The sequence below is a fragment of the Macaca fascicularis genome, chromosome 1, assembly GCF_037993035.2.
Source record: "Macaca fascicularis isolate 582-1 chromosome 1, T2T-MFA8v1.1".
NCBI classification, from domain to species: Eukaryota; Metazoa; Chordata; class Mammalia; order Primates; family Cercopithecidae; genus Macaca; species Macaca fascicularis.
The window spans coordinates 191912434-191937298 of NC_088375.1; the positions used below are offsets into that span (position 1 = coordinate 191912434).

The 24865-nt window shown below is 52.0% G+C and overlaps 1 protein-coding gene across 1 annotated transcript in view; it reads left to right on the forward strand.

Moving 5' to 3' along the window:
• Window positions 1–24865, forward strand: part of SLC2A1 (solute carrier family 2 member 1) — a 32849-nt gene that overhangs the window by 2614 nt on the left and 5370 nt on the right. Inside the window, exon 2 of the mRNA XM_065524107.1 lies at window positions 12939–13034. Coding sequence (XP_065380179.1) covers window positions 12939–13034 — 96 coding nt within the window. The remainder of the gene's footprint in view (window positions 1–12938; window positions 13035–24865) is intronic.

The following is a 24865-nucleotide window of genomic DNA, read 5'->3' on the forward strand; positions in this document are numbered from 1 at the left end:
AGTAATGAGCTTGACCAAATAGGAAGTAGGGGACAGATGGAATCACCTCGCCTCCAAGCCAGGGGTTCGCCCACAATCCCTCCTGGGCAGCACCAGCACGCAAGGGTGAGCCCTGCCCCAGATGTCTCACCCTACCCTTCGTGAAGAACTTGTAACTAGCCTTGCCTATGCCCATCACTCATCACTTTTCTGGCCAGTCTCTATCTTCCAGAAAAGGAAAAATCAGAAATCCGCGGCATCCTCAGCCCCTCTGTGGTGCAGAGAGCATAGTTTTTTGTTTTTTGTCCTTTTTGAGACGAGGTCTCACTCTGTCACCCAGGCAGGAGTGCAATGACACGATCTCGGCTTACTGTAACCTCTACCTCCCAGGCTCAAGTGATTCTGTCACCTCAACCTCTTGAGTAGCTGGAACCACAGACGCACGTCACCATGCCCAGCAAAATTTGGTAGAGACGGGGTTTTGCCATGTTGCCTAGGCTGGTCTCGAACTCCTGAGCTCAGGTGATCTGCCCGCCTCGGCCTCCCAAAGTGCTGGGATTACAGGCATGAGCTACTGCACCCGGCTGAACATAGGTGTTTGCGTATGTGGTTTTGACTCCCAGCTTGCCTCAATTGCCCAGTTTTCATCATTACAGTGTCTAGGAATTCAGAAAAGAATGTATGTCTCTGTCCCCATAGATGCTCCATAAATATTTCTTGCTTCCTTGGACTCCCGTGATGCATTGCACTTACCTGGGCCGTGGGTGACCTGTACCTGGGCCTTGGCCTTTATCTAAAAGCTGGCATTCTGGCAGTATGAGCTTTTGGGGAGTCAGGATGCTGGCCCGTGGGTATTAAGTCAGGTAAATCATTAAAGCTCCCACTAACCCATTCTTCCTAATAGGGGCTTGTCAGGAAGTGAGTAGGGATGGCACATGGGTGAGAGTGCCAGGCCAGGGAGGGTCCGCTCATGTGAGTGCCCTGCGCTGCTTTGGGCTTCTTTGCTTTGCCTTTTTGCCTTAGGCTGCCTGCCTGCCTTTCTGAATTTGGGTCACCCTTGGGATAGTTTGAAAGGGACATTCATGTCCAGTAACTCCTAGGGTCTTCACAACTGCCCTGTGATACAAGTTACAATGACCTCATGGTCCAATAAAAAATGACTTTGCAAATATCACACACTGAGCCTCCCACCCCAAGACAAGCTGCCAGCCTTTCCAGGATGACATTAGAGGGTGGAAGGAACCCAGAGCAGGAGGGGCCTTCCAGCCATGGCCCAGCCCTCCATTTGACAAATGGGGAAACTGAGTCCAGAGAAGGGAAGAGATTTGTCTGAGATAAGGCTATCACAAAAGATTTCAGGCATTCTACAGAGCTGTGTTTTTTTTTGTTTTTTTGTTTTGTTTTGTTTGTTTTTTGTTTTTTTGTTTTTTGAGACTGAGTTTCGCTCTTGTTGGCTGGAGTGCAATGGCACGATCTCGGCTCACCACAATCTTCGCCTACCAGGTTCTAGTGATTCTCCTGCCTCAGCCTCCCGAGTGGCTGGAATTACAGGCATGTGCCACCATGCCCGGCTAATTTTTTTGTAACTTTTTTGGTAGAGATGGAGTTTCTCCATGTTGGTCAAACTGGTCTCGAACCAGATCTCAGGTGATCCACCCACCTCGGCCTCCCAAAGTGCTAGGATTATAGGTATGAGCCACCGCGCCTGGCCTAGCTGTGTTTTTCTTAAAAGATGCTTTCTTGTGCACACGCCTGTCTGTGCCATCCTCCACCCACCCCCAAATGAGCAGGAATCCCCAGACACAGGACTTGCCCATGTTCTTTCTGCATGCCATAGGAGCCTGAAAGTTGGATTAGACGTAACTTGACAACTGAAACTCTACTGTAAATGGAAACAAAACACTAGATGTTACCACTAAACTCTGACCTTGAAGAAGTGGCTTTCCTTGGAGCCTTGGTTTCCTTCTCAATAAACAGAGACTTGGCTACCCCCAGTGGATGTGGTGAGACTGGCCCCATGCCCTAAATTAGGGCAGTGGCTATTTGAAGTGGAAAGACCCTTTGTATGGCCAGTCTGGGTGTACGAATGATGTAAACAGCCCCAAGATGATCCTTGTCTAGTACCGAGCCATCCAGGGATTCGACCCTATTTGCCCCGGAGCTGGACCAGCCTCAAATCCCCTGTAATCAGCTTGTGACTTCAAGGAGCTCAGCTTTGCCCAGTGCCTCCTGGTCACGGGGTGTCGGCCCAGAGCTCTGCTCCAGTACCAAGGGTACAGGCATCCAGCTCCCCGCTTCCCTAAGACTGGCAGAGCTGGGGAGGCCTGGAACAAAGAGGAAAGTGTGCAGTGTTGGCTTGGGGCCTGAAACCTCACCCCTTCCCCCACCTCACTCCTGGGCATAGAGGTGATAAAGCCGCTCACTCAGTCTGGTAACTGACATCCCCATGATGGCGGAGGCTGGGAGGCCTCCTGACCGGACTCATGGACTCAGAGAGGCTGTGTCCAGGCCTGCAGGCCCAGCCCTGGCCACCCAAACAAGCCTCCAATTGTTACCTCCCTTCACAGGAGGGGTGGACTGGAGCCTGAGACTCTGTCTTCCAGCCACCAGGCCTGGCAGTAGCTGATGCATAAACATTAGGGTTTTGCAGTAACTGAGCAGGGCTCCCAGGCCTTCAACCTGGGCAGAAAGAAGCATCATCTCCTCTCTTTGTGACCACACTGACTTGCCTCCCTGGGGCCTGCGCACCCTGGAATGGGAGAGAGCTCTTGCCAGGCCTCAGCTGATGGAGCTTTTGGCTACTGAGGCCTCTGCTGGACAGGAAGTCTGCCTGTATCTCCCCCTGCCCTGGCATTTGGGAGTGGGGAGGAAAGGGCTCCATCAGAAACAGCTCTACCATTTGACCTTAGGCAAGCCACACTTCTTGATGGAGCTTGTGTCCTCAGCTGTACTGGGGATGAGACCTAGCTGTCTGGGTCAGCGGCACTGAGGCTCCAGGGGAGCATGTGGGCTGTGCAGCAGGCTAGGGGAGTGCTGAGCAGCACAGATAGGGTTTCATAGCACAGTGGGAGCGCAGACAGGCCAGCTAGCCATAAGCGCCGCTGCTGGAGGAAGAGGTGGACTCTCTCGGGCTGGGGGGCCCAGTTCGAGGAAAGAAACAAGCAACTGCCCTGGGTTCCTTGAGCACCCAGCTATGGCAGTTCTTCTTGAGGACTTCTTTCCCCTAGCTGGGTGCCTTCTTCGGCTCCCTGCTGCGTGTGATAACTTGGGTGTGGCCCTCACAGCTGTGCAGAAGCTATCCCCAGAGGATTCTGGCCCCAGGTAAACAGAGTCGGCTCTGGGCTCGCCTTGCCTCCATCCCACAGCCCTGCGTGCTGTCTGTGGCACAGCCTAGAGTGGCACTGCACTGTGGCCCTGGCCCTCATGCAGCTGGAGCTGATCATGAAGTCCAGTGTCCCAGCAGTCATGGCTGGCATCATCACCATCTACAAGCTGGTGGTGGAAGTCCTTATCTCCAACTCACTCATTGACTGCATCAGCCTCTACGGGAATCTCCTCCAGCCAAGCGCTAGCCTGAGTGTGGGCCTGAGTGGCCTGGCAGCCAGCTGTGCCATCCGCACTCTGGGGGATGCAGTGCTGCCCAGAAGCCCGGGCTATCTGTGGGCCTGATCCTGACCTCATCTTCACTGTATGGTCTCATTGCCCTCATTCTCTCCACAAAGTAACCTTTGAGCCCACCAGCCACAGAATACAATATAAAGATCACCCCTCCTCGTTCCAGAATGAACAGCCTGACACATATGTCCCTTCAGTAGTTGGTCTTGTGAATGCAGTGTCCTAGTGCAAATGCCCATCATCTGTTGACCCCATCCTTGCCCCTGCCTGCTCCATGCTGTGGACATCTGGGCCCCCTCATCACCCATCCTGGCCCCCCTGACCAGTGAGGATGCCCCCACCCATCTAGGGTGCTCCGTGTCTAAGGATGAATTCCAGTGTCATTTTCCTCTCCACTGTAGGTTTATTTATGGAAGATTGGACCTGTTCATACATCTGTGGGGCAGCCCTCCATCTCCCAGCTATATAAAGTCTCTAACCACAGTGTTGCATTGTGGAGTTACCATGTGGTCTGACACTTCCTTGGATGAACTACGCTCGCTCCCAGCCCTAGACAGTCCAGGGCCTAGCGGGCAGTGTGTGGTGTCTGCCAAGTCCTGGCATCCAAGCTGTGTCCAATAAAGTGCTTGGATGTGACTGGAAAAAAAATTGGATTAAAAAAAATTTCAGAAGTTATAGAGCCAACTACAGAGAAGCATAATAAATGAAAGAATGTCTTCTAGTTTTGACAGTTTGGTGTTTACCCTAAAGACTTCTCTTTGTGCATGTGTAGATACATGCCTATAAATATAACGTTTGTGTAGTTGGATCCCACTTTCTACATAGTTCTTTGCAACCCATTCTGTTCACCAACCCAACCCTTAGAGGTAAATACTGGCAGTGTTTCTCTCTGCACATACAACCAAGTGCTACTATACAAGTTCACCAACTCCCTGTTCCTTACACAATATGTACAACCTATTGCTTTTTTTTCCCCCTGAACAATCTACCCTGGTACTCTTCATAACACAGATGTGTTTCATTCTTCCAATTGCATAATATTTCATTCTAGGCATGTCCCACCATGATTAAGAAATAGCACCCCCGTCACTTTCTTCATACCACTCACCACCTGATGTATTACATGTATTTATTTTCTTCCCCAGCCTTCAACTAAACTATCAAGTTCCATAGGCAGGGATTTAGTATAGTTTTATCACTGAATTTCCATTGACTAGAAGAGTGTTGGGAGCATGTATTCGGGCATAATCTTTCCTTGGCACTATCATTTATTCATAGAAAATCCTCTCTTATGGAGAACTAACTGAAGCTTAGAGGAAAAGACTTTTTTTTTTTTTTTTTTGAGACGGCGTTTCACTCTTGTTGCCCAAGCTGGAGTGCAATGGCGCCATCTTGGTTCACTGCAGCCTCCGCCTCCTGGGTTCAAGTGATTCTCCTGCCTCAGCCTCCTGAGTAGCTGGGACTACAGGCGTGCACCCCCATGCCCGGCTAATTTTTCGTGTTTTTAGTAGAGACAGGGTTTCACCATGTTGGTCAGGCTGGTCTTGAACTCCTGACCTCAGGTGATCCGCCCTCCTCGGCCTCCCAAAGTGCTGGGATTACAGGCGTGAGCCACTGTGCCCAGCCAGGAAAGGATGTTTTTAAGGTCACACAAGTGGAGGAGCTGGGAGTTAAACGTGTTTGCTGAGAGTGACAGTGAACTTTGCATGTGCCCAGTCTTACCAAATTAGTGTTCTCTTACTTGAATTATTGCCCATCTAACCACCAAATGTGTATCTTCTCAGGGATGTCAGTTTCCCCAGGGTCCAGATCCTGACCCCACGCCCGCACTCGGCCAAGAAGCCAATCGTTTACATTTAACATTCCATTATAGGATGCATACCTTTTCGGTTATTTAGGGAGGATGTGGTTTTGCCTGGAAGGCTTTGAGAATGCTGGGCAGCTCAGGGGACTTGGGGCTTAAATCAGAGGACAATCAACTTTTTTCTAAAGGGCCACATATAGCGTAAATATTGTCAGCTTTGTGGGACATGCAGTTCTCAGCCTGCCGCTCAGCTTTGCTGTTGCAGTACAAAAGCAGCCGTAGACAAATGAGTGTGGCTGTGGTTCCAATAAAATTTTATTCATGGTCACTGAAATGTGAATTTATTATAATTCTTACGTATCACAAAATATTAGTCGTTGTCTTTTTTTTCTCTCCAGCCACTTAAAAATGTAAAACTCATTCTTAGCTGCCATAGTTTGCCAACTTTGGCTTACAGCAAATGCAGCAAAGTGGCCCAAAGTTTTCTGAGCTTGTGCCCGTGCTGTCTCGGCTCAGAGTGGGCAAGGCTCAGAGAGCTGCTGTTATGGAATTTGACCTACATAGAAAGCACCAGGTAGAAACCTTGTTTCCTTCAGAGACCAGTACCCGGAAACAAGGGGAGGACCTGAGCAGGCAAGGCGCAGAATTTGGCATCAGAGACCCCCAGTTGGAAGCTTCTCTGAAGCCTAGAGCGCCCTGGTTCTGCGCTTTTCCCTCCCTCTCATTTCCCATCCGTGAAAAGGGAGCAATCTCTCCCCAAAAGCTTGTTCATGGTGGTTAAATCAGAATGTATGAGCAGCCCCTGGCAGGGTGCCTCAGCTCGCTGGTGCTGCTGATAAATGCACCAGCTCCCTCCTCTCAGTTGTACTTTCAAGACTGGCGAGTGCCTTCTGCCTCGAGGGCCACCAGGGGTGTCGGGAGGTTCAGTCATGCAAGGGTCTTGACATCACTGGAAGGCTTAAAGGAAGTGGCTTCAGGAGCACTTAATGCTTGAGGTCACCCTAAGGTCAGGCTTCGGGCTGTTAGTCCATCACTCTTCTTTTTTAAAAGACTTGGCAGGATGGAACTGGTCAGAGGGTAAAATGCCAGGCTAGGAAACCAAACAACTCTAGTCCCAACCCTGGCTTTTGTTTGTATGCTAGGCTGGGCACCTGCCCTCTGACCTCAGGCGCCTCCTGTCATGTGCCAATGTTACAGCAGTCTGCAATTTCTTGAGCTTCGTTCTTTCTTACTGCAGCCCAGGCTGTCTTTTTTTCTTTTTTTTGAGAGTGTCTTGCTCTGTTGCCCAGACTGGAATGCAGTGGTGCGATATCTGTTCACTACAACCTCTGCCTTTCAGGTTAAAGTGATTATATTCTCGTGCCTCAGCCTCCCAAGTAGCTGGGATTATAGGCATGTGCCACCATGCCCCACTAATTTTTGTACTTTTTTTTTTGAGACGGAGTCTTGCTCTGCCACCCAGGCTAGAGTGCAGTGACACGATCTCAGCTCACTGCAAGCTCTGCCTCCTGGGTTCACACCATTCTTCTGCCTCAGCCTCCTGAGTAGCTGGGACTACAGGTGTGTGCCACCACGCCGGGCTAATTTTTTTTGTATTTTTAGTAGAAACGGGGTTTCACCGTGTTAGCCAGGATGGTCTCCATCTCCTGACCTCGTGATCTGCATGCCTTGGCCTCCCAAAGTGCTGGAACTGCAGGCGTGAGCCACTGTGCCGGCCCGTTTTTGTATTTTTAGTAGAGATAGGGTTTTTGCTGTGTTGGCCAGACTGGTCTCGAACTCCTGGCCTTAACCAATCCGCCTGCCTCGGCCTACCAGAGTGCTGGGATTACAGGTGTGAGCCACCGCATCCAGCCTTGAGGTTCTTTCTTTTAATGCCCCAAAATTTGTTTAAATGAGTAAGAAACACAACAAAACAAGTTAAAGGGAGCTGTCATGGATTACGTAAACCCCTCCCGCCCACCTTTGTGCTGTGTACTAAGCAGTTGGAAAGCCCTGCGTCCCCTGCTTCCCTGCACCTCGGGAACCCACGTGGGATGCTGTAGGAAGAGGACAAGATGGAGCAACGTCTGCATTCTGTTGGCCCTGGGACCCTCCTCTTGCCAGGAATACCCTGCCTCTGAGCGGCAGTAGCCATGTGCCCTCCCTCTGCCAATATAGATTGAGAACCTGCCGCAGGCCAACCCGGGGGCTGGAGCGCTATGCCGACACACTGACATGGGTCAAAAGGCCACGGTTTGGCCGGGCGCGGTGGCTCACGCCTGTAATCCCAGCACTTTGGGAGGCTGAGGCGGGCGGATCACGAGGTCAGGAGATCGAGACCATCCTGGCTAACACAGTGAAACACCGTCTCTACTAAAAATACAAAAAACTAGCTGGGCGAGGTGGCAGTTGCCTGTAGTCCCAGCTACTCGGGAGGCTAAGGCAGGAGAATGGCGTAAACCCGGGAGGCGGAGCTTGCAGTGAGCTGAGATCACACCATTGCACCCCAGCCTGGGCGACAGAGTGAGACGCCATCTCAAAAAAAAAAAAAAAAAAAAAAGCCACGGTTTTTGCAAGTTATACAGTGTGGCCAGGGCCATCTGGCATCTGAGTGTTGGGGGAGAGGTCCTGAATCTTAACACCCCATCCACGGCTTCCTGGGAGAGGGAGGTCTCTTGTGGGTCGTGAGACCCCCAGCAGTGGGATAGGGAGGGTGAGGGGTGGGGACATGAGAAATCCTTCTCTGTGCTGGACCCTGGGCCCAGGCGCTGGCCAAGCTGAGAGGTCATGACTCTGTTAGGAGAGTCAGGATTTGAACTCGGTCTGCCTGACTTCAGAGGTCTTTCCTCAACAGCCCTGTGGGTTTGGAGTGGAGGGTTTTGGGGGATGCTGTTTTCACCTCTCAGAGCTCTGATAGTCCAGCACTCTCCAGGGGTTTGATAATGGCTGAGGATGAACACTGGTCTGGCACAACAGATACACACAGAGCCAGCTTTGCCTAAAAGCTAAATTGAAAAGTGGCAGGTTTCTTTGTTTTGCAATTTGTATGTGCTGTTCCCTCCTCTGGCCACTCTGGCTGCAGACACGGTATGACCCAGGTTCCATTCTTTTTTTTCTCACTCTGTTGCCGAGGCTAGAGTAAGGTGGCATGACTCACTGCAACTTCTGCCTCCCAGGCTCAGGTGATCCTCCTACCTCAGCCTCCTGAGTGGCTGGATACAGATGTGTGCCACCATATCCGGCTATTTTGTTGTTGTTTTAGTTAAAATTAGCCATATCCGGCTAATTTTAGTGGAGACCTGGTTTCACCATGTTGCCCAGGCTCGTCGTCTTGAACTCCTGAGCTCAAGTGATCCGCCCATGTTGGCCTCCCAAAGTGCTGGGATTACAGGCGTGAGTCACTGCGTCCTGCCCCTGGTTCTGTTCTTAAGGAGTTCCCAAACTGAGTGACAGATGGGTAATAAGCTAGAGACTGTAGAGGACATAGCAAGAGCAGAGGCCTGGAAGAGAACGGAATGTTCTAGAAAGTAGTCTTATCCCCAGGGAGTGATGATGGGCTGCTGGGGATCCCAGATTCTGGGCTGTAGATTGCTCCCCACCAGTAAAAAAGGCTCCCACAAGAAAATCACAAGCTGTCTGGGGCTAGTACCCTTCTCTAAGTCATCACCAACTGTTCATCAGCTTGACAGACACCAGAATAAATACACGTTGAGTGAATGGACTTCGTTACCATGTTCCAGTTCCAGCCACTGGCTGGTGGGGGCAGATGGTGCTGAGGTTGCCCGGTCAAGGGTAGCTTGCTCTTCTTCCTTGCTCCAGCAAATACTTGTGGAGGGAATTCTGCCAGGCTTCGTAATGGATACTGATAGAAAACTTAACAGCAACGCCTTAAGGAAGGAACTTTCATCTCCATTTTCTAGGTGAGGAAACCAAGGCCCAAAGCAGGGCTACCTTGTATCCCACTCCAAGGTGAAAGGAGGCAGCTTGCTGCATTTAAACGTGGGTCAGCTTCCAAGCCCAGCAGTGATCAAGCCGGCTATGGTGGGCGCAGCAGAAGGGGAGCATGAATCTGAGATTGGTTGCAGTGTCATCGTGTGCCTACTGAGGAGCAGGGGCCATGTCCCTCCCCCTACACCTAGCACTGAGCCACACTGAGCACCCTGTTTCTTAATCTGACCGATCGGTCCCCATTTCTTCCCCCTGCACATACTGTTCTGTCCACCTGGAATGTAGCCTTGCCACTGCTTTCCCACTTGGCAGACTCTCTGTGTGTCCTTCACGGCCCAGCTCCAGTGTCACCTCCTGGGAGCTCATCTTTTTTTGTACCTGGGCAAAACTGGAAATCTTTCCCTCCAGGGTTCTCACAGTGCCTCATACCAGCCTCCTGTTGAAGCCAAGACCACACTAGCCACTCATCTTCATCTGCCTCCCCACTGCCCCCACCCCACTGGACTGGAAACCCCTTCCTTGGTGTCAGGACTGGGTCCAGTTTCATCCGGGGCCCCAGCCTCACTTAGCATGAGACCTGGAGCATAGGTCACTGGTATTTTAGTGAGTCCTAGTGCCGCAGCTGCCTGGGTGGATGTGGATGTGATCCAGGGCGTGGGTAGGCAGGTTTTCTAAAGTGGAGTTTGACCTCGACCTGCCGATGACAAGGTCCAGCAGAGGGGTATGTCCTTGGACCCCAGCAGCCCCCATTGCCAGAGGCTAAAATCGAGCAGCTGCTCAGTGGGGCCCCAGGGATGACTTCAGAGGCTCCAGACCCCTGGAACATCAGATGCAGACCCCAGTAAAACAGGGCCTGTGATAATAGCACTTGCCTCACACGGCCAGTGTCATTCACTCATGCTCTGCCAACATGTTTTTATTTAAATTTTTTTGTTTTTATTTAAACAAAAAATGTTTTTATTTAAATTATGTTTTTATTTAAATTGCTTTGTTCTAAGTAATATGAAATCATAGGGCTTGTAAAAATTATTTTGAATAGGTGATTCCATTCACACCATTCAGAATTCAAAAAAGTGCCAAAGGCTATAAAATGAAATCTCCCTTTCACCCTGTCCCCAGTCACCCAGGCCCCCCGGGTTAGAATGTCACCTTTCTTGTACATTCTTTTTTTTTTTTTTTTTAGACAGAGTCTGCTCTGTCGCCCAGGCTGGAGTGCAGTGCAGTGGCGCCATCTTAGCTCACTTCATCTCCCAGACAAAGTGATTCGTGTCCCTCAGCCTCCCAAGTAGTTGGGACTACAGGCACGCACCACCATGCCCGGCTAATTTTTGTATTTTTAGTAGAGACAGGGTTTTGCCATGTTGGCCAGGCTGGTCTCGAACTCCTGGCCTCAAGCTGGGATTACAGGTGTGAGCCACCGCGCCCAGCCTCTTGTGCATTCTTTTAAATAGATGTGTATATTCTCCTTCTGCCCCCAGCCAATTTTTTTTTAAAACACAAAAGGGAGCATACAATATACACACTGCTCTGTTTTTGGTTTTGCTTTTGTTTTTTGGGACAGGGTCTCACTCTGTCACCCAAGCTGAAGTGCCATGGGGTGATCACAGCTCACTGCGGCCTCGAACCCCCAGGTTATGTATTCCATTATATAACTATGCCACGCCACGTTTTCTGAAATCATAGATTGATGTCACTGCATTGCTTGTTTTTAATCTATTCTAATGTGTTCCAGAAAAATACAGTATATACTTTGCATCCCATAAGCCAAATGCAGGTAATTCCGCAGGCAGAAAGCCCAGCACGTGGTGGGCCTAGCAGTCGCTGTTTAGTGAACCCTCCTGGTGATGCTTAGTGCCTTGCCACAGCCTCTGATTTAATCCCAGTGTCCACCCTATGAGTTAGACTTGACCTGGTGTGTCACTGGGATCCCCCAGAAGTTTGTCAGCTGCTCACTACCCACTCAGAACAACAGCTCTGGGCCTGAAGGCTCCCCAGAGACTTGAGAGAGGGAGACTCGGGGCAGTGCCAGGACATACTGGGGGAGGGGCTGTCTTTCCAGTTGGGCAATGCAGAGAACTTAGAGAGAATGGAGTCCCTGTGGTATGAGGGAAGCCCCAGCATGTGGAATAAATGTCCCGAGGCAGGCTAAGGGGTCAGACTAATGGGAAGGAAGGACACAACGCACACACAGAGGGGGCTCTGAGCTGTACGCTCCTCCTGGGCCAAAGTCTTCTTCCTCTTTCGCAGCCTCTGATGTGAGAGCCTTGGCTTTTGCAATCGTTGCCCTGACTGACAGCTTCCAGAGAATGAAAAGACCATACTGGGAATATGCCTGATAACAGCTACGCCCAGGGCTATCTGTGATGATCTTGAAGTAAAGGGTGCTTCTGGGTTCTGTGGAAACCGAGGCCCAGAAACCCACAGGCAGGCCGTGGCCAGCTCCACTCACTTCCAGTGCCCAGTCTGGTGTGGTGTGCGTAGCGAATGCCAGTCATTTCTTTGGTGTGCCTCCCGCAGCCCTGTTCTCCCACAATCAGTTAAAGGCCTGCCTAATGTCACATTTCCTGATTTCCTCATTTTTATAGCTGAAAAGAGTACTTTTCTCCAGCAAGGCGGACATCCCACTGGCCTCTCAGTCACCTGTGGCTAAGCAGGGCTCTTCACCTGCTGGCCTCTGCCCTTCCTGCTGCCTCATGTCCTCGGCTTCCAGTGGATAGAAGCAAACTGCCCTTTTTCTCTCCTAGCCCTTTGCCCACTGGAAACACCTTGGCCCAACACTCTTACTCACCTTGTGCACTTTTCCAAAGTGCATTCCTGCCTAGCATGTCATCTATGTCCAAATAACCTTGGGAGTCTTATGGTTTGGGGATTGTTGCCGTCAGGAGCACTGGGTAGGGAGTCCGGAGCCCTGAGCTCTCTGCTGCAGACTCCTGAGTGATCTGGAACTTGCCTCACCCTCTCAGGGCTCAGTTTCCTGCCCTGTGAACAGCAGGAAGGTCAGGGCAAGGTGGGATCACATCTCCAATGTGACAAACGAAGCTGTTGCCATTTTGCTGACCATCCAATGGAAGACAGGGGAGAAGTGGAGGACAGGGGAGAAGTGGTGCAAGGGGGACTTAGCTGGAATTCACAGAGCAAACAGGCCGATGGGCTGGAATCAGAAGCCAGCGCCTTCAGCTCCAAATCCAGGTTGTTTCTCCTATATCTGTGCTACTCCTACCAAGTAATTTGGGCCCCCTCACATAGGAGGGTTGGTTCCTGGGCCTCCCAGTTAGAGAGTCTAGAACCACCAGACCCCAGGCATGGCTTCACCAGGGAAATGAGACCCCCACGAATCCGAAGCCTCTGCCTCTCTGAGACCTGGCTACAGAGAGAGAAGACCATACTTCCCCTCTCTCCCCAGGAAATGGTCGGCCAGCCCAGTGTCTTGAAGTCAGCTAGGCTGGTTTGGGCACCTGAGGTCGGGAATAGGCCAAGTTTCCTGGGAGAAAGACTGGTGTGGTGCCAGGAGTCAGGCAAGATACCTGAACACAGGAACCTGCCAGTCCAGGCCCTGCCCTGTAGTAACCTGGGCCCAGACACGCCTATAACAGTGTGGTTTGTTTCTCTGCAGAAGTTGACGGGTCGCCTCATGCTGGCCGTGGGAGGAGCAGTGCTTGGCTCCCTGCAGTTTGGCTACAACACTGGAGTCATCAATGCGCCCCAGAAGGTGAGTACTATGCCATCGTTGGCTTATGGACACGAGCCTGCTCTGTTGCACATCACACATGCCCATGGTCTCACACCACCACCTGAATTAGTCTCACACCACCCCAGAAGGTGAGTACTATGCCATCGTTGGCTTATGGACACGAGCCTGCTCTGTTGCACATCACACATGCCCATGGTCTCACACCACCACCTGAATTAGAGTCATTTACATCAACGCACTGTCTGCCTCTCCAGCCAATTTTCTGGCCCTGACAATGTCAGAGACTCGTCTCTTGCTTTGGAATCTTAGGGCGGCAGAATTCTAGAATCTCAGGTCCCACAGAATCCTGGGGTCTTTTATAGGGCCTCTTGACCAACCCTCCACCCAACTCAGTCGTATAATAATATGTTGGATGATATAATAAACTCAGAGCAAAGCTCAATACAACAATGCTGCATTTCCATGGCATTCTGGGGCTGCAGAGGGTTTTCCTGGGCTTGTCTCACTTGATGCTCACTGCAGCACTGTAGGCAACAGGCACCACTCCCAGCCTGCAGGTGTGGGAAATGGCCAGGGAGAGGAAACCTGCCCAGTATCACCCAGCTAGTCAGAGACAGCTGGTATCCAACACCTGCCTGCCAGGTGGTCCTTGAGCCTGCACTCATACCCATCCACAGGCAGTGCACTTCCTTTTAAGGCATCCAATTGTAGGTTGAAACTGCGTCCTCTCCCTGAAGGCCCTGTGCCAGTCAAAGCAGAAATGGCGTCTTGCCCTGGGGAGCCGCAGGGGGTGAAGGTCTGTGCTGGCTTCCTCCTCCCTACCGTGCATCCTAGATCTGTCCTCACTTGTTTACTTGAATGTCAGGATGGGAAGGGACCTAGATCATCTCCTCCAGCCCAGCCTACTTGCATTAAGGAGGAGAGAAGAGGAAAAGGGGGTAGGGGGTAGGGACAGGAAAGGAAACTAACTGAGCCCTTCCTCTGTACCAGGCATTTTGCTTGTGTTTATGAGATTGGGTGGTGATTTCCATTTTATAGACCCAGAAAACTGAGGTCCAGGCAGATGAAATGACCGACAGGCCCAAGGTCACAAAGCTACTGAATGTTGGAGTCAGAAGCCAAGCTCTTTATTTCCATGGCCGCAGGCGGTCTTCCTAACCAGCTGCCTTGCCAGTTTAAAAATCTGTACCTTCTCAGAGAGGACCAAATGAGTGGGCAGTCCTCACTCACGTCAGGACCACATTTCTTGTCTAGACGGATGCGGCTAGAAAGTGAGTGTGGTGACTCCCAAAGATCAGGGGCCTGTTTGGGGGAACCAGGTAGTGTCTGGAGTTAGCTGGGCTCTTTTCCAAATAGGCACTATGGGCTATGGGCCATGCCCGATGCCAAGGAGCAAGTCACCAGGAAGGCTTGGCCTGCTGAGTCATGCTCAGCTGCCGCGGAGGTGACGGGACTTTTCCAAGTTTGCCGGGCATGGCGACCGTGGGCCCATGTTTGGACCAGCCCCAAGCCCTGCATTTGCTAAGTGCTCTTGACAGCTCTTGCCGAAGTGTGTGCTTCAGAACTGGCTCCCTTTGGGAATCCTTACAAATGGAAAGTCTGTAAGACAGGCTGGGAGGAAACAGAGGGAGGCTGAGCTCTCCACTTTGCTGCACACTAGGGTTTCCAGGACACCCCCAGATTCTGATTTAATTGGTCTGGGATGCTGTTTGGGCATTCAATTAAAAGCTTCTCCACCAATTCAACTGTGCAGCCAAGGTTGACAGTACTGGACTGAGTGATGTCTTGACTGTGATCTCATAGTGAGTTAATGACAGAACTAGGACTCTAAGGTCAGGACAGAGAAGGTGTTTTCCAGAAACAGAACAGGGTTGGGGTGAGCAGGGGGCCTGCAAAGTAAAATGCCCAGAAGAGAGAAAGCCTGGCATGAGTAAAGCATGAGTAGTTTAGTGTGTCACTAGAGTGAACAGGAGGAGGGGGAAGGTTGGGGAGGTCAACACGGTAGGCAAGAGCCAGACCACAAAGGGCCCTGTAAGTATGGCATGGCACAGTCAGAAGGGGCGGTGGGGGTGGGGAGGGGCAGCTAGGGAGCATGGACTTCAGGATGAAGACAATAGGAACTCACTGCCCAGGGCAGACGTGATCAGACTTGCATTGTACGGAAATGACTCAGGCGTCTGGTATGGAGGGGTAGACCTAAGAATGTGAGACTAGAGACGGGAAACCATGAAAGTTGCCGTTGCACTAGTGACATAAAAGCAAACCCTCAGAGGAAGAATGGACAGGATTTGGTCATCAATTCCGTGCGAGGGCAACAGAGAAGGGTTTAAAAATGGTTTCTAGGTATCTGGTGACGTGTGGTTTGAAGAAGGAGCAGGTGTGCCAGGAGCTGAGAGGTGGCCATGGGATGTGCAGGAATGGAGACGTGGGTGACACAGCTGGAGATGTGCAGGAGGCACCTGCATGTGTGGGTCTGTTTCTTAGACCCAGGCTGGAGAAAAGTTGAGAGTTAGTCACTGGTATCCACACAGCGGAGGAAGATCTTCTAGGGAGACTGTGGAATAAAAAGAGAAATGAAGAGTAAGGCAGGCGTGGTAGCTCACACTGTAATCCCAGCACTTTGGGAGGCTGAGGTGGGTGGATCACTTGAGCCCAGGAGTTCAAGACCAGCCTGAGCAACACATCAAGACCTCATCTCAATTTTATAATTAAATCAATAAAAATTAAAAGTAAAAAGATTAAGGCCCCAGAGAACAACCCATTGCTAGAAAAGGACCCTAAGTAGAAGAACAAAAGCTGGTATCTCTAAAACCAGGAGAGGATACCCTCCCAACACAGAGGGAGAATGTAAGCTGTCGAAGGGCCAGGGTATTTGTCTGGTTTGTCCACGGCTGTGTCCTCAGTGCCTAGAACGGTGCCTGTCATAGTAATAGACACTGGTGGATAGTGAGTGGATGAACGGAGTGGAGGAATGCCATCAGGTGCCCCAGGGGTTGAACTGGGCAAGCCTCTCCACATTGCTGAATGCAGAAGAGGCGATGGTGGCCTTGTGGCCATTTGGGCTGACTGGGTGACACAGCACGGGTAGAAGCCTCACTACGATTGGGTGAAGAGTGAGAGGCAGATGAGAAAGGGTGGAGACAGCCCTTCCAAAAGAGTTGGTGGGAAATGGAGAAAAGAGTTGAGGAGGTTTGGAATTATGGTATGGCTAGGAATTTATGTATGTATGTATGTATGCATGTATGTATGTATTTTAATGAAGGTCATTTTAAAACATGTTGGAAGGAATCAGCAGAGGAGAGCGTGAAGATAAGGAAGTGAGGGCGGAGGTCTTGCAGGAGGGAGGTGGTGTCGGAGCAGAAGGGAGGGGCTGCCTTTGGCCAGGAGGGACTGAGATACCGTTTTTTTTTTTGAGATGGAGTCTTGCTCTGTTGCCCAGACTGGAGTGCAGTGGCATGATCTTGGCTCACTGCAACCTCCGCTTCCTGGATTCAAGTGATTCTCCTGCCTCAGCCTCCTGAGTAGCTGGGCTACTGGTACAGGTGCGTACCACCATGCTCAGCTAATTTTTGTGTTTTTAGTAGAGATGGGGTTTCACCAGGTTGGTGAGGCTGTCTCAAACTCCTGACCTCAGGTGATCCACCTGCCTTGGCCTCCCAAAGTGCTGAGATTACAGGTGTGAGCCACCATGCCCAGCCAGGGACTGAGAGACTTCCAAAGATGTAGACAAATCTGAGATGGACTTCTGTGATCCCTGAGGCCTCCCGTCTAATCAGAAATAAGCGAGAGGTTATAACTGTCATGGACTATGGGCAGAACCTCTGACCAGGGCATCACAGGGCTGGTCAGCAGCTCAGAGGGCCCAGGTGAGGCTGTAAACTGCATTCACAGGACCATGTATGGGCACCTGTCCAAAGGTCACTTCGGGAACCAGCCCCAGCAGACCAAAACTGGAGATGTGAGTGGCCAGAACCGAGAACACTGAAATCTAGCGGTGTTTCCTGGGCAAGCACCCAGGCGCTCGGTCTGTTGACTTTTGCACTTTACAAGCACTTCTCACAAGGCTGGCTGCAGTTTTTGCAACCCGGAGACAGATTAGAAGTGACACATGTAACATGTGAAGAGAGGATAGAAGGACCCAAGAGGAAGAAATGAAAGTGAGGCTCAGAGCCCACATGTAGTAACAGGGCAGAGCGACTCCTGTGCCCGGGTAGGGCTGAAGGCCTGCCCTAGGGCGGCACAGATTCCATCCAGTCAACTCTTTCATTCAGCCAGGACTTCCTGAGCATCCACGCTGTGCCAGATGCTGTCCTAGACAGTGAGGAGGGAGAAGTATAGCTGTGAACACAGCAGGCATATGCTGGCCCTCAGGGAGCTGCCTGAGACACAGTCCGAGCCAGGCCCTGTCTCCACAGCAGTGGGAGAGACCCCTTGGAGAAAGCCAGAGTGTCACTAACAGAGGGCTTCAAGGTGCTGTGAGAGCAAACGGGGGGCAAGTAATGCTGGGGCTGGGGAGACAGGGGAGATTTAAAAAAGGGGCTTCACGGAGGACTTGGCAGGCATGCTTGACCTTGAAGTGTGAGTTGACCCCATAGGGCAGGAAGGGCAGGTGTCTGGGCAGTGGGAGTGGCTTCTGCAGAGGTGCAGGGATGTGAAATGTTCTGCTGATGAGGAATCGCTAACTGCCTGCACTGGGCACACCAACTTCCCTTGTCTGTTTAGAAGAACCTCTCTTAGGAAACAGCATTGGGTTGGCCATGGTTTGCCTACTCTTGAAAAGAGACTTTGCCCCACGAATGGTGAGGATGCCAGAAGCTTGTTCTCTTCCATAAAACAGGCCCCAAAGGGCTTCCCCCTGGAAGTGGTTAATTAATTCTACTTGCTTACATGTTTACAAAGCACCTCCCCATAAATTACCGCCTCACAGCAACTCTACAAGGCAGGCGGAGCTGACATTATCTTCCCCTCTTCTAAATGAGGGAACTGAAGCCAGATGAGGTATCTGGAGAGTGAAGGGCTAAGCCAGAGGTGGGCTCCAGGCCTCCCCAGCTCTGCGCACTGGCCCTGCCCTGCTGTGAGTGATGACAGGAAATTCCTGCCATGCATCCCCTCCTGGAGGAGGAGGACAGAGGTGGAAGAGGTGAGCCCAGCCACAGGGGGAGCAGCTAAATGAACAGGGAATCCTGACCATCATACTGGGCTCATCTGAGCACTGCCTTTCCCCTCCCCAAATGACTGAGCTGCCAGTAGAAATAACTGAGTGCCAGTAGACTAACAGCACTGAGAAACCATGAAGTCCTGGCCCAAGGGACCGTGTCAGGCATGTCTAAGAATAAGGCATCCTCAGAATCCAGAGAGTTTGGGCCAGAAAAGACCTCATTGTTTGACAAACAACACTCCTTGTTTGACAAAGGAGGAACCTGGTCTGCAGAGGAGGTGAGGTCTGCCCAAGATGACCCAGCTTGGTGAGTGAAAGAGCTGGAGGCAACACCCGCCTCCCAACCCAAGCCCTGTGTCCCGTCAGGCTGAGCTGGGCTTCGTGCTCCAGGCAGCCTCTCCTTCTCTCTCCTATGTCCAAAGAGCTCTGGTCCCCTCTCCCCTTCATCCATCACCACTACCATAAACCCTTACTGCTTACTTAAGGCTTGTTATACATTGTTTCAGATTATTATACAATCCAGGCATTGTTATACATACTCTAGAAATAGTAATTCAGTTGTTCCTCAAAATAACCCCATTAGGCAGACACCATCATTTTCCCTGCTTTATAAGAAACTGGGTCACAGAGATGTTAAGCAATGAAAGCAAGGACACACAGCTAATAAGTGGCAAGGCTATGATGTAACTCCAGGGAGTCTGGCCCTAGTCTGTGCCCTTGACCATTGTGGAAGATGGGCACAGTCCCAGATGGCTACCTAAACACCCTTTCACTCACCTACAACTGCCACCCAGCTGGCCGTGTGTGCTCTCACTTCGGAGCTGAGTCAAGCTCAGTCATGTACCAGCGTCTCAAGTTTCCCACACACAGTTGCACAATCTCTTACACCATCACATTCTGTCATATCACATCACCCCTCAAGCCCTTCAGTTAGATTCGTGGCTTGCTGGTCATTTAGTGTCAACTCTCCACCTCCAGCGCCGTGCTGGGCACCAGCGACACGGATGCATCAGACCATCTCCATGCTGAGGTTTACTACAGAGGGAGCACACGGTACCTTACAGTTAGCCGTCTAAAGGCAATGATGGAAATGTGAACAAGCACAGTGGAAGCAGGGAAGGGAGAGGAAGAGGGTGCTTCGCCCTTAGAGCCGGGTTTTTCAACCTGGCACTGTGATGTTTCTGCTGGTGTTGCAGAGGCATGTCCTGTGCGTTGGAGGATGTTTATCAGCATCCTTGGCTTCCACCCTCTGGATGCCAGTAGCCAGTGTGACAACCAAAAATGTCTCTGGGCATTGGCAGATGTCCTATGGGGTGCCAAAGCCGCCTCTGTTTGAGAACCAGTTGCAGTGGAGAGGGAGGGGTGGTTCTTAGGAGGAAGGCTTTCCAGAGGAGTATCTGTGCATGCCCTGAAAGGTGATTAGGCCCGAGCAAAGATGTGAGGTGTCGTATGAGGGAGTCACCGCGTGTGCCTCGTGAGTCATAGTTGGGGTAGAGGAGTCACTTTATTGCAAGAGCTTAGAAGGGCTTCGGGTACGGCTGCCGCGGTGGGATGATTCCTCTGTCTGCCGGCAGGCCTGGCCTTGGTTTGGAGGCTAGCCATGTCCGCGCCCTTCCAGGCAAGCAGCCTGGGTGGTCCAGCCCTCTGCAGGCGGGTTGGGGCTCAGCTGTAGCCCCAACCTGGGCCTCTTCCCCCAGGCACCAAAATGAGGCCCCAGGGGACCCAGTGGGGAGGGTTATCTGTCCAGCCCCACCTGGAACATCTGGCTCCAATCTCCCAGCTGACCCTGGGGTGTGGCTGAGAGTTGCTGTGGAGATGAAGGCCCTGGGCTGAGAGCTTGGAGGAGGGGCGGTGCGGGGCCAGCCCCAGCTGGAAGACGGGCAGGCAGGGAACAGGGGTGAAGGCCAGGCTGAGAGGCTAAGCCGGAGAAGCTGGCCCTTTCCTCCTTGTAACTGGTGCTGAAAGCTTGGCTGGCAGTTAGCCCCTTTTTCCCCATAATAGCATCCAGTAGAGCACAGGGAGGGTTGAGATGGAGCTTCAACCTGGCCCAGGGATCCCTGCTGGGGATGACCTAGCCGACCTAGTCCTCCTGGGGTAGAGGAATGTCTAGCAGGAAGGATGGTGAGACCAGCCAGAGGTTCCAAAACACATACCCCTCCCGGCAGTGGTCTAGAATCCTAGATCAAGGGTTGGCAGGAGGGCCACATCCAGCCAGCAGCCTGTTTTTGTCTACCCCGTGAGCTAACAATGGTTTTTACATTTTTACAAGGTTGAGAAAAAAAGAATGTGGCTCACAGACCCTGCCTAATGGATTCTAGCTAGCCTTTTACATAAAATGTTTGCCAGTTCGGCTCTGGAGCACTTTGACTTGCATGTTCCCTATTTACAGGGAACTCACCACCTGTAAGGTGGGCAGCCTCTTACCCTGAAGTCTATAAAGCTCTTCCTTCCCCGAAGCTGGAGTCTGGCCCTGGCGCCTCTGCCCTCTGGGGCTCCAGACCTGCTGGGTTCCTCTGCCAGGAGCAGCTGAGCAGGGCCTGGAGACTAGCTTTACTCCCCGAGCAGGCCCCTAGTTCCTTCAGGTTCCTCCTTCCTCTTACATTCTTAAGGTAATGATTTCTGGCAATTTCAAAATGGAAAACCTTGTCCCTAAGGCTCCTCTGAAGGTGGTGACTTCTCTTCTTGAGAGAGCAACAGTGACAACAGTAACAGCTTACCCATGTGCCAGGCAGTGTCCGCCGTCTCATGCCGCTCTACAAAGGGGAAGTGAGAAGTTCCTTGGTAGACAGGCGGACATGTGGTCTCACCCACAGTTGCCTAGACTGGCAGGGGGTGGTATGGGGATTCCCAGGGTGTCCTTCGGCTTGTGCAGGCCTCCCCCTCACCCCAGGAAAGCCACTGCGTGAGGAATAGCTTCGTGTACCAGAAGCCATCTGGTCCAAAGGATCTCAGCTGCCCACAGTCAACCTGCTTCTCTAGGGTGGTCTCCATGGTGGGTGTCCTCTAGGCTCAGTGAGGCACCTGGACAGAGATCTTTAGTAGCCCCTCAGCTCTCGGCTGGCCGATGCCATGGCAGTCCCCCTGGGAACTGACCAGAACCGCTCCTCCCTCCTCAACACGCTTGCTGCCACCCAGACCCCACGGCTGGGTGAAGAGACCGGGCTGGGAAGGGAGCAGAGAAGCGGGTGAATGGACGAGCCTGGCACATTTGGTGTGTGGGACACCGACTGCATTCTGAGGGGTGGTTCGCTGTGGGAAATGAGGTCTGACTTTGGTGGATAGGAAGAGTCAGGAGCAGAATCCAGATGAGACCCAGGGCAGGCTGCCTGGGTAGAGAAGTAGGACAGACTCGGAGGCAGAATCGAGAGGACCTGGTGATTGGTGGATGTGGGGTGGTGGCAGCATCAAGTGTCTAACTCCTAAGCTTGGGATGGGCATGTGAGGTGGGAGCGTTCAGAACAGGCACGTGCCAGGTCTCACCTCACACATGACCCAGGGCTGCGGAGGCTGCTGGGAGCCCACGGGATTGGGCCTGTGGGATCCTGTCAGGGCATAAGTAGAGTCTTCTTTCCTGAGGTGCACCCAGACACTTCTAGGGAGGATGTGTCCAGAGCTTTTCCCTATGTAGGGTTCTTCTCATTCTCCAGCATTCCCGCCTTTCCTGGGCCAAGAGTCAGCATGGAACCCCATATGAATCCCCAGGGAGGAGAGGGCACAGAGCACCGGAACCAGCAGTAGGAGTGGAAAACCAGGCGTGGCTTCTTCCCAGAAATCTCAGGCACCAAGAGGCAGAAACCCACTCCCCAGCCTCAGCTTGGCCAGGAAGTGCTGCTGTGGGCTGGAGAGGATGAGTCTAGGCCAAGGTTAACATGCAGAGAGCTGGCTGCTCACCCTTCCTCCACCCCATAAAGTGGTCTGAGTAACAGAGCAGCTAGGCAGCGTCCAGGAGCCAGCCCTGGACGAGGTTGGGTCCCTCTGACTGTGTGACCACAGACAGGAGACGTAACTCAGGGTGGAGCTCTGGTCACACCTCACTTATACACCTCTCTTATTAGTTGTCCCAACATCTCGACAGATCTTCAGGCTTATTTAGGTAGTTTCAGGCCTTACTTAGCACCTATTTACTCTTTCTTTGTATTCAATTCAAACAAATTCCATTTGCTGACTTCTTGGCAAATTTCAAAAGGGGTGTGTAGAGTTGTACAAGACAAGCCTCTGAACTACGGAGGAGTGGGGGAATACCTTAGAACTATGGACTGCAGAAATTTAGCCATCAGGAGCCAGTCTGCACAGGCGCAAACACCTCTCTTTGCCCCTGCAGAGAGCCCCAAGGGCAGACACCATTGCCCTGCAGCCCTGCTTGTAGGTCTGGTTGCTCAGGAGAGCAAAGTGAAATCTTTTCAAATTTTCACCCCATAATGGGTCAGGAAAGGTTGGACCCTCAAAAGGGCAAGCGCCATTTATCTGGACAGTTCCCATATCCACCCTCATCCAGAACAGCCTGTTCTTGGTGGAGCCTGATAAACAGGGCATTACCGTTCCCAACCAGTCCTCCTCTGGGGTTAGTTTCGTCCATAGAAGAACACTTTGTGTTTTGTTGCTCTGTTTTTTTCTCAAAATCTACCTTCTCTCTGCCCCCAGCGGAATCAAGGGGTTCTAAGAGGAGAGCCAAACATCTTTAGTTCATCAATTCCTCCATTTACTCACCAGGTATCCCTGGCATTGGCTCTGGGACAGACCAGGTGTGAATCAAGTGTCTTCCTCAGGGAAGACAAACTCCTGGAGTCAGGGAAACCTGCATCTCGAAAGGTTTCAGCAGTAAGGCCAGGGGTACCTTCCAGGCAGGAGTGGTAGCATCTCAAAGGTGTAGAGGAGTGGGAAATGGTATATAGCGCAAAGGTGTGGTAGGTAGGGAGATTGGATTGATACCAGGCAAGAGCCCCGAATTTGAGTTACGAGTTGAAGGCTTGGGGAGACTCTGTTAGTGGTCTGCACAGCCTTCAGGCCACCAGTGTGCAGTGGGGTGATTTTAGGGATGATGACACCAAGCACTGGAGAGCGCTGTGTCACTGATTCCCTGCAGCACTGTGAAGCAGCTACTGCTAATGTCTGCACTTTAGAAATGGGGCCATGGAAACTCAGAGATGAAATAACTTGCTCATGGTCACACTGGAAATAAGGGGTGGAGCTAGTACCTGAATTTAGTTGTGTCCAGATTCAGAGTTCAGGTTTCTGTTCACTGCCCTGCCTGGCATCCTTGGAATGGACAAGCAGATCCTTAGGGCTTGCCTCTCCCCTACCAACTGTCCTCGCCCGTTGGAGCCTGGCCTCCATCAGATGCCTCCAGACTTGGGACAGGTTGTGACAGGGCAGGCAAAGAGATGACTAGAGGCTGAGGACCCACAGCAATGGGAAGGAAGGCACCAGGAGGCAGGCCCAGCATATTCAGTGGGCATTTCTGGGACTGCAGGCCCCCGTTTGGCAAGTGTGCCCGCCCACACCTTCCTCTTTTGCTAGACCTCGGTGGGTTGGAAGGGATAGGGAGGACCAACAGCAGTGATGGAGGCTGCATACCGCTGTGTGTGTATGAACTTGCGGCATGCACACACATGGAGGGGTGTTGGGATGGGTTGGGTTCAAATGGAATTGAGTTTGAGCTGTAAGTGGTAGGGGATGAGGGGCCTGTGAGTTTGTGACTGGCTGAAGCAGGAATATTCAGATTCTGTGAGCATGGTTATGTGTGTGTGATGGTATACGTGCACAAGAAGCCGTTTCTGGGTAACTAGGCCTGCACTCTGCTATACGTGTGGCTGGATGGGTCTGGCCAGTCCCGTGGCACTGAGAGTGTAGTGAGTGTACTCAGGCAGAACCGGTGCTGCCTGCCTACCACATCCCTGGGAGCTGGCCAGGGTGGGGGCAGGGCTGGTGGGCAGGTCTGTCCTAGGACAGGCGTTTCCAGTTCCTGGAACTGCTTCCTTGTGTGGAGCCTTTCCCCGTACCTCCTAGCTGGGCCCTTGGGAGAGGGGAGGAGGCCATGCATGGGTCCTTCAAGGGGGTGCTCGCAGGCCAGACACAAGGGAGCTAGGCCTGGGGAACAGAAAGCCACAGTGTGAGTCTTTCAAGCACATCTGAAGGGTGACATGTGTGAGTCTGTCACACCAGGCCCTCAGTGCGGTCAGGGAGTCTGTACTTCCTGGATGGCGGAGCCCGTCTGTCAAGCCCTGCTTCCTCCCCAGCAAGGGGTTGGGGAGAGGGCCCGGTGGCAGGAGATGGGCCCTTGGGGCTTTGAGACATGGTGAGGATAAAAGGGGCAAGTAGGAAGGCCCTTTTCCTTCTGTACTTCTTTTTTTTTTTTTTTGAGACATAGAGTGTCACTCTGTCACCCAGGCTGGAGTGCAGTGGCGCAGTCTTGGCTCACTGTAACCTCCATGTCCTGGGTTCAAGCGATTCTCCTGCCTCAGCCCTCCCGCATAGCTGGGATTACATGCTTGCGCCACCACGTCCAGCTAATTTTTTTTTACTTTTAGTAGAGACAGGGTTTCACCATGTTGGTCAAGCAGATCTCAAATTCCTGACCTCCCGTGATCTGCTTGCCTTGATCTCCCAAAGCGCTGGGATTCCAGGTGTGAGCCACCACACCTGGCCTTGTACCTCTCTGTTCTATGCCTGAACTTCCACCATTGGTCACTTG